Source organism: Oncorhynchus gorbuscha, linkage group LG04, assembly GCF_021184085.1.
Source record: "Oncorhynchus gorbuscha isolate QuinsamMale2020 ecotype Even-year linkage group LG04, OgorEven_v1.0, whole genome shotgun sequence".
In the NCBI taxonomy this organism is placed as follows: Eukaryota; Metazoa; Chordata; class Actinopteri; order Salmoniformes; family Salmonidae; genus Oncorhynchus; species Oncorhynchus gorbuscha.
Window position 1 is genome coordinate 30,461,662 of NC_060176.1, and position 17,501 is coordinate 30,479,162.

The 17,501-nt window shown below is 42.2% G+C and overlaps 1 protein-coding gene across 3 annotated transcripts in view; it reads left to right on the forward strand.

Moving 5' to 3' along the window:
* prmt3 (protein arginine methyltransferase 3) overlaps positions 1-17,501 on the forward strand; it is a 114,478-nt gene that overhangs the window by 87,910 nt on the left and 9,067 nt on the right. For 2 of the 3 annotated variants that reach the window (XM_046346498.1, XM_046346499.1), the window contains exons 14-15: positions 2,433-2,483; positions 3,175-3,262. In XM_046346498.1, the coding sequence (XP_046202454.1) occupies positions 2,433-2,483; positions 3,175-3,262 (139 nt within the window). Of the gene's footprint in view, positions 1-2,432; positions 2,484-3,174; positions 3,263-7,496; positions 8,486-17,501 lie in introns of those variants that run through there. The other variant, XM_046346500.1, reaches the window with a different exon arrangement.

Genomic DNA, 17,501 nt, shown 5'->3' on the forward strand with positions numbered 1-17,501 from the left:
ACAATACACGGGCTGTGTTCGAATTAGACCTAGTAGACACCACATTAAAAAGCCGACGTGGCTTATTTTGTGTAACACACCGGTATTAGCCGGTCAGCAAAATATGCCCAGTATTATCAGGGACAGTCAAAAAGTAATTTATTTATTTTGTGAAGCGACAGGCCTCAGATGAGGTGAGGTGTACCACATGGGACCACCGTGTGTCGACTCAGCCAAATGTAAGGCTCCATGTTGTTTTTAGATGGCAGGTTGCGGAGAGGGGACCCTTGGTTCTATTGAGCTCTGCCCCTCCACAGCGAGCCACGACTGCCCACACAGTAGCTGTGAGATGATGCCAAAGGTTTAGCACCCACTCAATAAATAATGTAGTTTGGTTTACCTTGGTGTCCATATCCTGTGACGTAGATATACACTGCGGGTCAAACATTTTAGAACACCTACTCATTCAAGAGTTTTTCTTTATTCTTTATTTATGTAGAGTAATAGAGAGCACATCAAAACTATGAAATAACACGTATGGAATCAGGTAGTAACCCAAAAAGTGTTAAACAAATCAAAATATATTTGAGATTCTTCAAATAGCCACCCTTTGCCTTGATGACAGCTTTGCACACTCTTGGCATTCTCTCAACCAGCTTCATGAGGTAGTCAACTGGAATGCATTTCAATTAATTGGTGTGCCTTGTTAAAAGTACATTTGTGGAATTTATTTCCTTAATGCGTTTGAGCCAATCAGTTGTGTTGTGACAAGTTCGGGGGGTATACAGAAAATTGACGTATTTGGTAAAAGACCAAGTCCATATTATGGCAATTCAAGGCACACTTAACCAGCATGGCTACCACAGTGATACTCCATCCCATCTGGTTTGGGCTTATTTATTTTATTGAACCTTTATTTAACTAGGCAAGTCAGTTAAGGACAAATTATTATTTACAATGACTGCTTAACCCGGCCTTACCCAGACAACGCTGGGCCAATTGTGTGCCACCCTATGGGACTCCCAATCACGGCCAGATTTGATACAGCCTGAATTCGAACCAGGGACTGTAGTGGCGCCTCTTGCACCTTGGTAAAAGACCAATGTGACCTAACATCTGCTAAACATGTGTATGTGACCAATAAAAGTTTATTTGATTTGAGGTGTGTGGCTTAAGGCGCATTCAGTGCGCCACCCGGGAGCCCAAAGTGGGCTTAGTGGGATGATCATTTCTTTTTCAACAGGAAAATGACCCAACGCACCTCCAGGTTGTGTAAGAGTCTTTTTAGCATTTTACTATCAGGCTCTGACCCATGGCCACATTTCTCTGTATTCACAGACCAAGCTTCTCGCGCACTCCGTCGTACACTGTGTCACTTTGTAACCTTTGTGGGGGGAGGGATTAAGGTCAGGACCTTGTCCACTGTGTAGCATTTTCCATTTGGGGTCAAAGGAGAGGTTTTGTCCAATGCCGTGCATTATTCTGACTTCCGGGGAAAAGTAAAAGACCGTTTTGTTTTAAATAAATGTAAAGAAATTCAGTGGATTAACAGTCAAGAATCAATAAACAAAACAATAATGTTAATAACCGTAATGAAGCTTTAAAAATATGGTTGTGACCATTTGGGTTTTGACAATTTAGACTTATTTTGGACATTAATGTATCCCCGTAGCTAGCATATGGCTAGCTAGCTCTACATTTGGACAATTTTACATCCTCAGTATATATTGTAGTCCCAAAACCATACATAAAGATTTACTACATTTTTCACTCATTTTCTTCAGTGTTGGGAGACAGACCACTCACTATTTGGTCATCATGGAAAGGGGTGCATCCCATTTCCTGGTTATAATTGTACCGAAATAAGCATTTCGCTACACCTGCAATAACATCTGCTAAACATGTGTATGTGACCAATAAAAGTTTATTTGATTTGAGGTGTGTGGCTTAAGGCGCATTCATTCTTCAGTCTTTTAATGTGTTTCGCTAATAACATCCAAAGTGGGGACAATACTTTCAGAGAAACAAAAAAATAAACAAAAACGACTAACTAGTTCAAGATTGTTATAAAATTACCCAAAAATATTGTTTTATTTTCAAAAATACATTTTTGACTTTCAATACGAATGGGTATCTGAACAATGATTTTGGAATATCTTAATTTAACAATATGTTTGTTATTGTCTTAAAATGAATTAGAATATATCATGATCTAAATAAATGTCCTAAGCATGGAGACACATTTGTTTTCAAACAATTCTAACCACTTCTGTAGAATGACCCACATAGTGCACTACTTTTGACCAGGGCCCTTAGGCCTCATAGGTCTATAGTATTGCACTATGTAGGGAATAGGGTGCCATTTGGGACAGGCCCCAGGTTATCCAAACAAGTCCAGCCCCGGTGGTGTTGTCATATCACATTCTAACAACCCTCTCATATTTCATTTCCAGGCCATCGTGGGCTACTTTGACATTTTCTTCGACAGAGACTGCGGCAACAAGGTAAGCAGCATGCGGCGGCCCTTCCATTTTTAACAGCCACCCAATTTACATTCACGATTTGGCGTTCCCCACATCCTTGGGAGGCAATCGACACCGGGGCGCTTCCTGATTGCTGATGTAAGCACCCACCGGAGCTGGCCACTCGGAACAGCCAATGCCAAGCTCCGCAAGGGACGTGCAGACAAGTCTTTTAATTGCACTACCTATTTTACCTACAATGTGAGCATAACTGCTGAGATGTAACACTACACCACGTGTAATGGGAACTAAGGTTTTAAATGTGTGGCGGCAGGATAGCCTAGTGGTTAGAGCGTTGGACTAGTAACCGGAAGGTTGCAAGTTCAAATCCCCGAGCTGACAAAGTTCAAATCTGTTCCTAGGCCGTCATTGAAAATAATAATTTGTTCTTAACTGACTTGCCTAGTTAAATAAAGGTAAAATAAAAATGAAGTACATCTAGTCTTTAGAAGACTATGAGTAGGATAGAAGTACAGATTTATAAAATTAGTTTAGTAGGTTTAAGAGTGTGGGACCGGTTAATTTTCCACTACAGTTGTGGAATTGATAGGTGAGCCACAGAAAAAGAAGTGTCACAATGGAATTAGTTGTTATCCATATTCCTCACTGTTGTGAGTTCATGTTGATTGCTGTTGCCCAAGACTAAATAACATGTTCTGCTTTTGAATCACAGGTGATGTTCTCCACGGGACCACAGGTCACCAAGACGCATTGGAAGCAGACAGTATTCCTGCTCGAAAATCCCATCCCTGTACAAGCAGGTCAGTTTCCATTACAGCACTGGTTTCTTGAATGTGTGTGCGTGTGGGGACGTACGTGTGTGTGTGCGTGCACACGGGCCTGCATGTTTGTGCCTGTATGGACATGTCTCTCTATGTCTATTGTGGTGCACTGCACGCACACCCAGCTGTCACCTGTGATATTTTTTTACACGCCGATCTTCCTCGAACATCATACTGAGAGCCAGGTAATCTGTCAGTGGTGCTGATGTAGTCAGGGTGTGCAACGCTAGTTATCTGTCACCTATAGAGAGACAGAGTGAGATCAAAACTAATCAGTCAGTCATCAAAATCACAATGTAAAACTTTATCTGATAGCTGTCATGACTGTCCACGAGAATCCAAATAGATCAGGTTTGCAATAAATAACTTCAATCAGACCCCCTCTCACCCTAGAGGGGGGAAGGAAAGAACTAGGGGGGTTATCAACTCGAGCCCTATTGTAAATCAAGGGAGACGATTCAGGTCTGCACTCAAGATTCAGCAAAGGAATGTAATTTGATTCAACAGACATTTTCCCACTAAAACTTCGAACACTTTCAAAAGCGAATACAATACAATATTTCTAACGTAGTACATGGGGATGGTGCGAGGCGATCTATAGAACACTGTCATTTTTTCATTATTTTGTGATGTCATTGAAAATGATAAAATGGAAATACTGTAACTTGAAAGTATACCCACTACATGTATGAAGTTTTCATACTCTGCGTTGTGGATGTAATATGAACGATGATGAAAGTGTTTTTGTTAAGAGAGAGATGTGATTTGAGGAGCAATAAGAGATCATTGTTTTTATAACTTTGCACAGTGAGTAGCTACCGCCCGGAGTAAGGTCAGGGAGTGTGCCAGCCTGCCGGAACTGCCCCTTTTAAGCAAACGGTATAAATTATGGGTTACGGGGGAAAAAAACACATCACACCAGAAAGACGTGAAGCCGCTGCTTCACCTTTAAAGTGGTTTGAACTTTGAATCTCAACACGAGGTGGAGACGATAAATTCACCTCCCGGATAGTCACTCGTAAGGCTGATTAGCTGTCCTAAGTAAAGTATCTTCAAAAGTGGATTTAAGTAGGACCATTCTGTTACTCTGCTCAAACCATCGTATTATGCTACTCTCATCACCCCATTGGGGAACCATCGACACGGCTGGCTAGCCTATCTTCAAAGAAGCATCTTCAAGAGCGAATGTAAGGAAAACCCAACTCTGTAGTTCTGTTCAGGACAACACAACAATTCGAAAAGCGTGCAGCAAAAAGGCCCACCCCATTCCCAAGGCTGCCCTGTTCACCAAGAGATCCCCGGAAAACCCAGGCATTTCACGTAAATACATTCATGATTTCTTACTGAAAGCGGGCGGCGGTTTGTGTGCAAAGTATATGGTTACTGTAAGTGAAAGTAGTTTCTGAATACCAATGTTTAGTGTCTCTGTCCCTCTCTCTTTCTACCTCTCCATCTCTTCTTTAACAAGCAGCAATGTTGTTGTCATTCGTAAGTAAGGGATGGGTATTTGCAGATGCAAGGAGGTTACGACTGTTCAGAGTGATTATTATACAAGGTTATGATTAATAAGTTGACTGTTTATAGATGCGATAGGTAAAATACCTTTTTGAGTTTCGACCTGGAGATGGTAACTCTTTAAAGAACCGCTCTCGTGGTGCCCCAGATCCTAGTGAATGATTTGTTACATGATTAATTTAATTGGGTAACAATTAAACAGAGTTAGTTAATTTGATAAATAAGTCTTCAGATAATTGTTAAAGTTAAGTCACTACATAGCTTACCTCAAGCAAGCACGTACTGAACAGAACATATAAAGCAAAACAATTTATAACTAAGCCAATTAAAATATAATTTTATTAAGTGATGCTGTTACTGATGTATGAAGCTGTGTGTATGCAGTGAATGTAAGTGTATGATGTGAATTATGGTGTGTGTGTGTACTGTGCTTCGAGAACGTGCGTTTGTGTATGTATAGTACTATACTTTGTGAACGATGGTGTGTGTGTGTTGTATGTGATGGCCTGTGTGCATTATCGTAATGGGAATCAGGGATGTGTCCAGTGATGAGTCCGTAGCTCTGTGCTGTCCAGTCTTCCCCCCCACTACCATCAGATAGCAGGCAAGTGTAATGAATGGCCTGTATGGGGACTGGACATCCACTGTCCCCAAGTAAAGCACCACTCAGCACCTGGCCAGATCCACAGCCACGATGACTGTCATCCCACTGACGCTCCCATAACATTAACGCAACGTTCACATTGTGTCCGTCAGTTAAGTGCCTGCTTTTGAGTGTGTTGAGACACTGCAGTGTTGAAGTGTGTTATGACAGTGCGAAGCAGCAGTGTGTCCGTTAGCCGGTATAAGAGCAAACACATTAAAACATTGCCAGAAATGGCCAAATGTGTTGAAACAATGTAGTGTTAAAATGTGTCATGATACCGCAGTGTGTTAAAATGTGTTGAGACATTAGCGTTAAAATGTGATCTCTCAAGGTCAATTCCCATGATTGTAAATGGTTAAGACACTGCATGGTGTTTAAATGTATTGAGTAGGGATGGGTACCCGAAACCCGGTATTAAAGGGCCCCGGGGCTAAATTATGAAAGACGTAGTATCGATAAGCTCCGACGTTATCGGTTCTGCATTCAGTACTGGAGAAATTAAGAAAATACATTTCCTATTTATTATTGCTATATAAACATTATTTAGCACATTTTATCTCACCAACCGTTTCTAATTTGCAATAAGATTAAGACATTTGTTTACGATGCATTTTTGCTATTCCCAATCCAGAAGAGATCTCTCTCGTGCGGAGCCTGTCTCTCACGCGCTACAGCGCACACACACAAGAAAGACCCTGCTCTTAATTAGTGCCGATGGCGGAGAGAACTAAACGTTCAAAAGTGTGGTTACACTTCACCAGAGTCGATGCTGACAAGTGCAACAAGACTTTTGCTTGTAAGGGTGGAAACACGAGCAATCTGTCCAAACATCAATTGAAAGTGATCATGTACAGGCAGAGAAATGCACAGTTATCGAGTGCCGGGCTCGTAGTTCATCTCTCGTTGGCCGATCTACGTTGGGTATGTATGCTAGCCGCCTGGAGCCCACACATGGAGTTAACTGAATTACGAGAACATGGTTTCGTGATCAAAAGTAACCATTAGCCAGCTGATTGTTTAGCTATGGGTGCGTTCATAAATTCAATCACCCATTTAAAGATTTTCCTACTTTTTTGTTAAAGTTGCAGCTACAGTGAACCAACCCACTCCTCCCTCTAAAGCCGCTGTTCCAAGCCAAAGACAATCCCAAAGCCCCTTCACGCTGGCAGCTAGTGGGAGGATGACTATGGAGAGGGTGAATGAGTGCCACCTAGTGAAAGGCCTACACCCCTTTCCAACAGTGGAGTCCAAGGGCTTTAGGTAATAGTCTGTTGAGTTGTATTCATTTTTAGGATATAGTAGTATAAAAGGGTTGTATGTTAGTCCCATCACTCCACAATACAATACACAATAATTCAACACATGGAATATCTTGTTTTACTGTAGGGGGATGAGCAAGGCAACCCCAAATATACCCCTCCCTCCAGGAGTTACCTCAGTGACACATTAATTCCTACCTGGTATGGTGTAGAAAAGGCCAATGTGATCACTGAGCTGAAGGACGTGCCAAAGTTAGCCATCACATCAGACAGGTGGACCAGCCTCTGTCAGGACCACTATCTCACTGTTACAGTGTACTACACAAGCCAGGGCAGTGTAAAACAGAATGTCCTCCACACCAGGGCAGTGTACAAATCGCAAACTGCCGAAGTAGTGGCAGAGGAGATCTCAGACATTCTGGAAGAGTTTGAGATAGAGCCGAGCAAGATTGTACCTGTGACTGTTGATAATGCTGGCGATATGGATGTTGCCATCAAGAGGCTACACATCCTAAAAATAGGATGCTTTGCACACACATTGAATCTGTCAGCTCAGAAAATCTACAAAACTTCTTCCATTGATTAATGGGCAGCCCTAATCAGAGCAGTGGTCGTGTTGTTCAAGAGATCCTCGATATCCAAAACATTCTTGAAGGAAAAGCAGCAGCTCTTTGGTAAGAAGCCAGTTCAATCTATTAAAAGTATTATTTAGAAATACCCACATTTAACCATTTCATTCAATATTCAAGTGTGTGGTAATTAATTGTATGTTGTTTTTTTGTTGTCGTTTCAGGCCTTCCGCAACACTCAGTCATCCTTGATGTCAAGACCAGATTCATGGAGGGGTATCCAGCGATACAAGCAGCAGCCTTGGACCCATGACTGCGAAAAGCAATGACCAAGGACTACCTGGACCGTCTGAAGGACGAGGACTTCCATAAGGCTGAGGAGTTTGTCCAGGTCATGAGAATCCTCTACACATCCACTCTGTGTGTGTGTCATGCGAAAAGAATGCCACCTGTGGACAGATCATACCCATCCTCCAAAAAGCACTTCACTGTGAAGCACGAAGATACAACGTTTGTGGCAACCATCAAAGAGAAGGTGTGGGAGAACCTCTCCGAGCGCGATCAGGATGAGGACATTCAAGCCTTCCTGCATGAGGCCACAGCAATGGGCCTCAGATTTAAAGGGAGGCCCGGTGAGTGACGCCACCTGGGACAGGCTGAGGAAAGCAACTGATGAGGCCAATGTGACTGGAGCAACACCAGGGCTGTCAGAGGAGCCGGAGAAGACACACAGAGCACCTGCAACAGGAGGAGGATTCTGAAGGAGAGGAAATGGAGGAGACAGTCCCCATGGCTGAAGATCCTGTGATGTGGTGGTGGGAGAAGAGAGCTACTCTGTCCCTCCTCACAAACGTTGCAACAAGCTACCTCTGTGCTCAAGCCTCCTCCACCTCTAGCAAGAGGGTATTTTAGACTGAGGGAACACAATCAGTGAGAGATGGCCGACTTCTGCCAACGGCAAATATGTTAATCTTTCTCCAGAAGAACTGCTAAGAACTTTTGCAGCCTTACCTGCATGCCCCACCCGTGTTGATCTATACCACTGTGTTTTCTTTTGCAGGAAAATATTGATAATTTAATTTGTTTTACATTTCCATCATCACAACATTAGTCTATAATAGTGATTTGTTCAAAACGTTGCTGTTTCTTTTGCTGTAAATTATTGTTAATTTTATTTATTTTACATTTCAGAAAATAAAGCAATGTTAATTCTGTTCTTAATTTGTTTGTTTGTTTTTTTTCCGTAAAAAAATAACAAAAAGAACCGATAAGATTACCGTTAAAGTACCGGATCGATATGCAGTATCGGTAAGAGTGGTAATACCATTAAAATATTACCGATACCCATCCCTAGTTTTGAGACACCTCAGTGTTAAAATGGGTTAAGACCCTGCAGTGTTGAAGTGGGTTAAAACGCTGCAGAGTGTATAGAAAGGTCGCCTAGCATCTGCTGACAGTCTGGCCCAACTCATAACAGCAGCCTCTGCCATATGCACACCGTGGGTGAGTAAGTGAGTGAGAAAGAGATTTGCAGTGACTGTTCTATTTTTTCTAAATGTATTCTTATTGAAGAGTAAACCAGTTTGGTGCGATCTACAGTGCTCCGGTAGTGCTTCTCTATCCATCAACGCTCTGGATACACACACACACCCTGCTGGCCTCATGCATGCACATTTCATTCTTCAAACAAGCAGACACCCACAAATGCCCTCCAGCCCGTAGGTAAATTAGCTCAATGCGCTCTGTATTTGGCGCTAGCTGACTCACCCGCTCTCCTTAGGCATCAGTTAACAGAGTGATGAGATCCCCAAGTTAGGCTGTGAACACTCACTACTGCTGGAATACCCCACCCCCCACCCCCACACACACATAAACTAACATGTGCACACACATAGCTCACTATTATCACAACACTCACTAATGCTGAAATGGGCTACACACTCACACACCTGCCTCTGTCATTACTCACAACTGGTGGAATGGGCACTGCCCTGCATACTAAACGCCCTCAAAACAGACCAACTCACCTGGAAATGTGTTGTGTACGTGGGTAATCGCAGCGTTATGGATGTGACATTACAAACAAGATCACAGGTTAAATGTCTCACAGAATGGACAGACAAAACATAAATGAAATGTTTGAGGTGTGTGTCTATAGTACCCCATTGGGGAATGCATACCCCCAAAAGCAAACATCTAAACACTGGCATATTGGAGAAATAAAGCAAATAAAAGGCCTGGTGGCTGTGACAAGATTTTTGGGGAGACATATTAGTGAAAGTCTGAGATTGTAAATCTTCTGTAAGGAATTAGGGTGACGTTTGGCACGCAGACAGAGAGTGGAAGCGGCAGGAAATACGTTAGTCCTCCCTTTCCTCTATCAGCTCAGAGCATAGAAAAAGGAATAGAATGGTATGGCTAGAAAAAAAGTGCCATTTGACTGCAAGCCAGGTTCACATCAATGTTGGTGGGATTATCTCTCTTTCTCTCTCTACATACAGCATTCCTTTGCGAGATACAGTTTTTGATCACCGATAGATAGGCCTAGTGTGCGGTTCTGACTCTGTCTGCTGTCTGCCTGGTGGCCAACCTGCCTATACTGTGCCCCCCCCTCTCTCCCTCCCTCGCTAGCTCGCTATGAAAGATGCAAGTGTTCGTGTTCTCTGAAGTATGGCCAATAATCAGTTTCCTCCATTACAAAAACACAGAATCTTCCTAGTGGAATCTAATCTTGACGTGCAAGAAGTCGAGGGATCAATTGTGCAAGGAGGTCGACTCATCTTTGTTAACAGTTGGAAAAATGGCAGGGAAAGGCAAGCGACAATATGAAGGAAGTCCTGTATGGTAATACTTTGAAAAATTTAATTGGGTGGAATTGAGGTACAGTAATGGTAGTACAGGAGCGATGCTTAATCTTCTGGAAGGGACGCACCATGACACTCAAACCATTTCCTGCAGCAGGGCAGCTACATTGTGAGTCACATGGAATTTTATACATTTTTCTTATTGTTTTAATGTTAACATTTATACATTTTATTTTCCATTTCTCACATCCCTAAAAAAAAAAAAAGTGTATCCCACAAATCAACACCCAATATTCGATACAAAAGACAATTTGGAGTCTATAAAGACTGGAAAGGGCGAAGGTACTGACCTCGTAGAAAGAGAGATGGCCTTCCTCTCAAGTGGCATCCTATTCCTCTATACAGAGCATTTGGAAAAGTTTTCAGGCCCCTTGACTTTTTCCACATTTTTTTATGTTCCAACCTTATTCTAAAATGGATTAAATCATTTTTTTGCCCTCATCAATCTACACACAATACCCCATAATGACAAAGCAAAAACTGTTTTTTATACATTGTTGCTCATTTATAAAACAAAATTTAAATGATATTACATTTACATAAGTATTCAGAACCTTTACTCAATAATTATTTTGAAGCACCTGTGATTACAGCCTCGGGTCTTCTTGGGTTATGATGCTACAAGCTTGGCACACCTGTATTTGGGGAGTTTCTCCCATTCTTCCCTGCAGATCCTCTCAAGCGGATGGGAGGTGAACCTTCACCTCAGTATGAGGTGCTGAGTGCTCTGGAGCAGATTTTCATCAAGGATCTCTGTACTTTGCTTTGTTCATCTTTCCCTCGATCCTTCAGTCTCTCAGCTGAAAAACATCCCCACAGCATGATGCTAACACCACCATGCTTTACCGTAGGGATGGTACTTGGTTTCCTTATATACAGGTGTGTGCCTTTCCAAGTCATGTCCAATCAAATTAATTTACCACAGTTTGACTCCAATCAAGTTGTAGAAACATCTCAAGGATGATCAATGGAAACAGGATGCAACCTGAGCTCAATTTGGAGCGTCATAGCAAAGGGTCTGAGTGTCATAGCAAAGGGTCTATTTATTTTACAGAGTGCTGTTAAAGAGAGACACCTGATTTAAAACAACAAGGGCTGAGAAACACAACCTGACCTGCGGCAACGCCAATGTCTCTCCGCTGAAGCATATGTGATGTGTTTGTATCAGTGCAGTAATTAACCACAGGAGGCTGAGAGTCAACACACACACACGCAAAGAGATGTTGGTGTTTCGAGAGAGAAAAACAGCACGCAGTGGGCTGGAACAAAGCTCCTCTGTTCTGTATGACTGGGAAATGGATGAGGTGGGATTTTCATAGGGTTTTTTTTATATCATTTTTTCAGCTGCCTACTTTGGTTGTTTGTTCAAGAAACAAGGTCATACTTTGTGTCCGAGGATGTACCATGATCTTATAGATTAACCATGGCCTGGTTATCTGTGTCTTAGATCAACCAGAGGACCTGAAACTCGGGTGGGAGTTTGCTGCAGATTTCGATAGGCCGGCAAGTCACTTTCCTCCATCCCTTTAACTCTAGTGTCCTCTCTGTGCCCTTTGTCCTGCCATAACTCTTCTGTCTTCTTCTTGTGCCTCTTACTGATGGAATTATCTCTCTTTCACTCTCCCTCCAACTCTCACTTTCTCCCCCCCCCCCTGTGTTTTAGTGCTGAAGGTCCTTGAGGAGCTGAGCTGCATCAGGCAGACAGCAGGGTGTAATTCCCCAGGCCTGCTTTATGTACTGCTCAGACAGGTGCTCAGGATATACGACCCCCTGACACTGCCTGACTACACCTCCTCTACCTATCCACCTCTTCTTAGACAGAAAGAGAGGAGGGTGAGAGAGTTTTATGTAGAAAGGGAGAGATAGGGAGACTAGGTTGAAATGCTGCTGCTGTGCACATCACTGCAGTGCTGGGGGGGATAGATGGAAGTTGTTCTGCCTTGGGAGAAGTTGGAAAGGGAGGTGTGTGCATGCGTGCCTGATTTAAAAAAATAAATTAAAAAAATATGTACAGCTTAAAAGCGCACATGATGACGCATTATAACATTAAACAACCATTTTTCAGTGTGGTCCTCAAAAACATACAATATTTTGTGTGCGTGCAACATTTGCTACGTCTAATCGATGTCTGCAAAAAAATGTATATATAGGTCTATGGCAGAAGTGTCAAGTTAAGTGTTACCTTGTCTTGTTCTTACCTTTGCCATGTGAGGTCAGTTTGACCTGCTGGGCAAGAGAGACCGTGACCACCCTCTGTTTGGAGAAATCTGAGCAGAAGGAGGGCGAGAGATGAACAGAGATGATAAACATCTACATTTTCTGAAGATAATACTTTGAGCACACACTAGATCTGATTGTAGGTATACAAACATCTCCAACCAGTTAATGCTGAAAAAGGAAGCATTTAACCAATTCACCAAAATATCATGATCCTTAATTTTTTTATTTTACATTGGAGGATGGGCCCTGGTCAAATGTAGTGCATTTGATAGGGAATAGTGTCCCATTTGGGGCACAGTCCCGGTTTGGAGAGCACCAGTGAGTGTAATGGACTAAGATGGCGCATTTCTGTGGCTGTGTGTGGTTAACGTTATTGGCATGTTGATGATCAAGGTCTCTGTGAAAGGACCAGCTCTATTTCTCCTTTGATTTCAACACATGATCAATTCTCCCTCAGTTTCTGGCGACTTCACTAGATTGCTAGAGGCACTAGCCTAGGGCCTTCTGGAGTCCTGACGTTAACGCCGCGGAGAAAATACAGTGGTGTATAATGTCTCACTAATCAACTGAACAGTACCGCAACATTTGAGGTTTGGGACTTGTCAATTCATCCGTACTTTCAAGAAAGTATGTGTTTGTGAACATTTGTTTTAGTGTTAATGATCAGATTAGGCATAATCTGTTTAGACTCTTATATGATGTCATCATGTGTTTCTCAATCCAGTCCTCAGGGACAACCAGCCATTTCACATAGCCTATTGATCTATTCTACTAGCACACCTGGGTTGTGTTCAATAGGCACCATACGGAAGAAAACATACTGAAACAGGGATGGACTACCTGAAGAAGTGCTCATTCCCCTTTCTGTTGCGTACCCTAATAAGCACGACTCTGATTAAAGTTGTGTTTCTGTTGTATGAGCATTTGTAGCATTTCTGTGTGTGTGTTTCTCGGCAGAAAAGTAGAATTTTCCTCCCAGTTTTCCGCCAAGTTTGTTTTCTTTTATTCAATCATTTAATCCCAGACTCGTTTTAGTTACCCTGCAGAGGTTGCATTTTGTCAGAGGACTATCGCAGTCGAGCAATTACTCATTTGGCGTTTTTTAAACCCTGCATTCCAAGCTATGGGATGCGTCCCAAATGGCACCCTGTTCTCTATATCCCTCAAACTCAACTCTCGACCTCGAAGCCAGTTCCACTGCGTTTTTTAAAATTGTTCCCCTCTAATCAGCGATTGATTTAGACAGTGGGTGCAATTAATTATCAGGTAGAACAGAAAACCAGCAGGCTCCGGACCTCGTAGAATAAGAATTGAATACCCCTTGCCCTATATAGTGCACTATTTTTGACCACAACCCTATGGGCCCTGGTCAAAAGTGGTGCACTAAAAAGGGAATAGAGTGCCATTTGGGACACAGGCTTAGACTTACTGTAGCATACCCCTGCATAGCCTGCCTTCCCATTCTGGCTCCCCTCAAGCGTTGAGCAAGGCTGGGTTCCATTTCAGCCCCTTTTCCCAGCCCTTTGTCATTCATCTGAAAGAAATGGGTCGTGTTCAGTATCTGCACATTTTTGTCAGGTTGATGTTTGTCATGAATCTTGCCCTGGTAGCAGAACTGAACGATTTCCGCTAGATAGGCCAGCTGCAAAGTCAAATGGTCTTTTGTAAAAAATTCATGAAAACAAAAATGTGCTGTGGGATTATTTAAGATACTCTTTGAAGAGGTAGGGTTTCAGATGGTTTTGGAAGATGGCCAGGGGATCTGCTATCCTAGCTTCAGGGAGAAGCTTGTTCCAACATTGGGGTGCCTGACAGAGAAGAGCTTTTGCTGGGCTGAGCGGGAGCTGCCTTCCCGTAGAGGTGGGAGTGCCAAGAGTCCAGAGGTGGCAGAATGGAGTACTTGGTTGGGGTGTAAGGTTTTAGCATAGCCTGAAGGTACGGAGGGGCAGTTCCTCCTGCTGCTCCGTAGGCAAGTGCAATGGTCTTGTAGTGGATGCGAGCTTCGACTGGAAGCCAGTGGAGTGTGCATAGGGGCAGTGTGGCATTTATTTATTAACCTTTATTTAAACAGGGAGTACATTGAGATGAAACAATTTTTACAAGAGAGCCCTGTATACATTTACAAGTAAAACCCAATACATAAATATAACAGCCCAACAAAACACAATATAATAAAACACATAAAGCAATACATGAAAAATATTTAAGAAAAGCAATCGCATTCTGTAACGTAAGTCTCCAATCGATCATTTAAAATGCCTGAAAGGAATTATGTGTATTGTTCCGCACATAAGGGGGCAAAAAAATCTAAAAGCAGATTTTCCCAGTTATGTGGAGACCAAAGGGATCTCCAGAGTTATCTATCCCCAAGAACAGGTTTGGTAAAAATGAAGTAATGTACAGAGGAAGTTTCTACAAGACTGCTTTGTAAATAAATAAAAGAGAATGCAGCTCTTCTTACAGACAGACAGGCCCATCCCACATAAAGAATGCAATGATGAGTCCTTAAACCGTCCCCAGTGATAAAATGGATTGCTGAATGGAATACTGAGTCCAACGTTTTCATAAGAGGCTTCCGCATGCATATAAATCATCTCTTTTGCAAGGAGAAGAGTTTTCTTTTTTAACGATCTTCCTTCTATTTTCAGAACTGAGGCAGGATTTATTTTTATATAAAAAAACAAACATAGATCTCAGCTTCTTTGTCAAGTTTTCAATGTGTGTTTCAAAAGACCACTTGCCATCAATCCACATACCCAAGTACTTATAGTGAGAAACTTGCTCCATTTGGAGTGCAAGTCCTCAGGTTCAACATTATGAGACTTAGAGAAGAATAGAATAAACATAGTTTTATTTGCATTTAACACTAATTTACGATCAGTAAGTGATTTTCGGATGAGTCAAAATCCTGCTGAAGGTCACGAATGGCCTGCTGCACTGAAGAGGCACAGGAATAAATAACTATGTCTTCTTAATAGAGGTGAATGTTACAAGTGTTTTACAGTATTTCCAATGTCATTTATATACAACGTGAACAACAATGGCCACAAAATCGAACCCTGGGGTATCCCTATAAGTTTTTCAAGAAATTCAGATTTAACCCTGTCTTCTGAAACCACAAACAGGCATCAGTGCCAAGACCTAACACAGACAACTTACTTAATAAGATAGAATGATCGTCTGTATCAAAAGCATTTGACAAATCTATAAATAGGGCAGCACAATTCATCTTAGCATAGAAAGCTTTGACAATATAATTTACAACTGATGTGGTTGCAGTAATAGTACTGGTCATAACCCTGATTGATGTCCATTCCAAATACAGATGAAAAAATCTACAAAGTTGCACATTCACCAACGATTCAAGAAAGCATTGATATGGGACAATAGTTTTCAAGATCACAACAATCAACCTCCCTTATGTAGTGGCAGCACATACGCTGGTTTCCACACTTTAGGAATATGTCCTGATAACAATGTTAAATTCTGGGTTATTTATTGAACCAACATTTGACGGATGCTGCACACTAGAGCAATCCTGGGAGAACTTGGAAAGGTTGAACACCAGGCGGGCTGTGGCATTCTGGATACGTTGGAGGGGTTTGATGGCACAAGCGGTGAGCCCAGCCAACAGCTAGTTGAATTAGTCTAGACAGTAAAATAAACGCCAACATGCTCATTTTTTTTCTTTTTCAAAAGTTATTTTCTACGGTGTGCTCTGGATAGGACCCAGCTCATTGGGTTTGTGACAGAGAAGAGGGGAAATATAATGATTTTCACGTAGACAAGGAATAGATTCACATTCACTTTGGGTGTGTCCCAAAAGGCACCCTATTCCCTATATAGTGCTTCTGACCAGGACACATAGGGCCCTAGTCAAAAGTAGTACACTATTTAGGGAATAGGGTGCCATTTGGGACACTACCACTGACTGAGGAATCAGCATTGTCTTCTGACAGCCCTCATCTGCATGGTTGTCTTTAATTAAAAGTGCCTGCCTAGGCGATTTATTTGCGATAGGCGATTTATTTGCTAAATATCCTGTTCCTACAGCCTGCTCCCAGCCCAGTGTACCCGTGTGGAGGGGGTGATGGATAGGTTTTGGAGCCTCCCCAAAAAGAGTCCACACACTTAATTTGGCCCCTGAGTCATGAGTCTGAGTCGGGATACTGTGAAGTTACAATTAACTCAGTCTTGATCATGTGAACTTACGATGAAAACGCTGACTTTGATGCATGGTTGAGTTTTTTTCCTGCATTTTTCGTTCACATTTATACCTATTTCAGACAAAAAAACATGGTATGTTACCTGTAAAAAAACAACAACAATAAGCCAATGTTTATATGCCCTTTCAAGATTTACCACTGTCTTGCAGGTATACCGCCTTTTATAGATCCCAGTGCATAGCCAGCACCAGTGAGGGATGGGAGAATGAATGAGAACACCAGAATGAATCAAAGCTAAATCAATAAATCTTTGCGGATGAAGTGTTAGTTCCACTGTTACATCATGCTAAAGAGTTTTGCATGAAGGAGGAGTATTTCTTAAGTTTGACCCCCCCCCCCCCCCTAAGTTTTAGATGCACTATTGTTAAGTGACTGTCCCACTGGATGTCATAAGGTGAATGCACCAATTTGTAAGTCGCTCTGGATAAGAGCGTCTGCTAAATGACTTAAATGTAAAATGTAAATGTAACAATGTGCTTGAAAACTAGCTTAAATTTGACCATTAGCTTGCTAGCTCTACGCCAGTCAATTCATATGAAACAAATCGGATGTTAACCAGCCAATGAACACACTCCTTAAGTGAACGCTTCCTCCATTAGCTAGCTAGCTACAGTAACATTTTATCCCAATTGTCATGACGTTGCCCTCTTTGGGTACAGCAAGCCCCATCCCCCTCTCTCTGCCTCCCTCAACTAGGCTGCTGTGGTCAGAGAGAGGTCGTAAATTCCTGAGGAGAAGACCTTGCCTCATGGCCACACAGTATAAGAGCCAGAGTGAATTTTCATAGAGAACAAAGAAATGTCATCCACCTCACAGAACATGAGGTCCGAACAAATTTCATGTTCCGGAGAAGGTATAAAAGATTGGTGAAGAATCCAGCTACGAACTGGTCCGTTTGTTACAACTTGGGGAAGCTCAT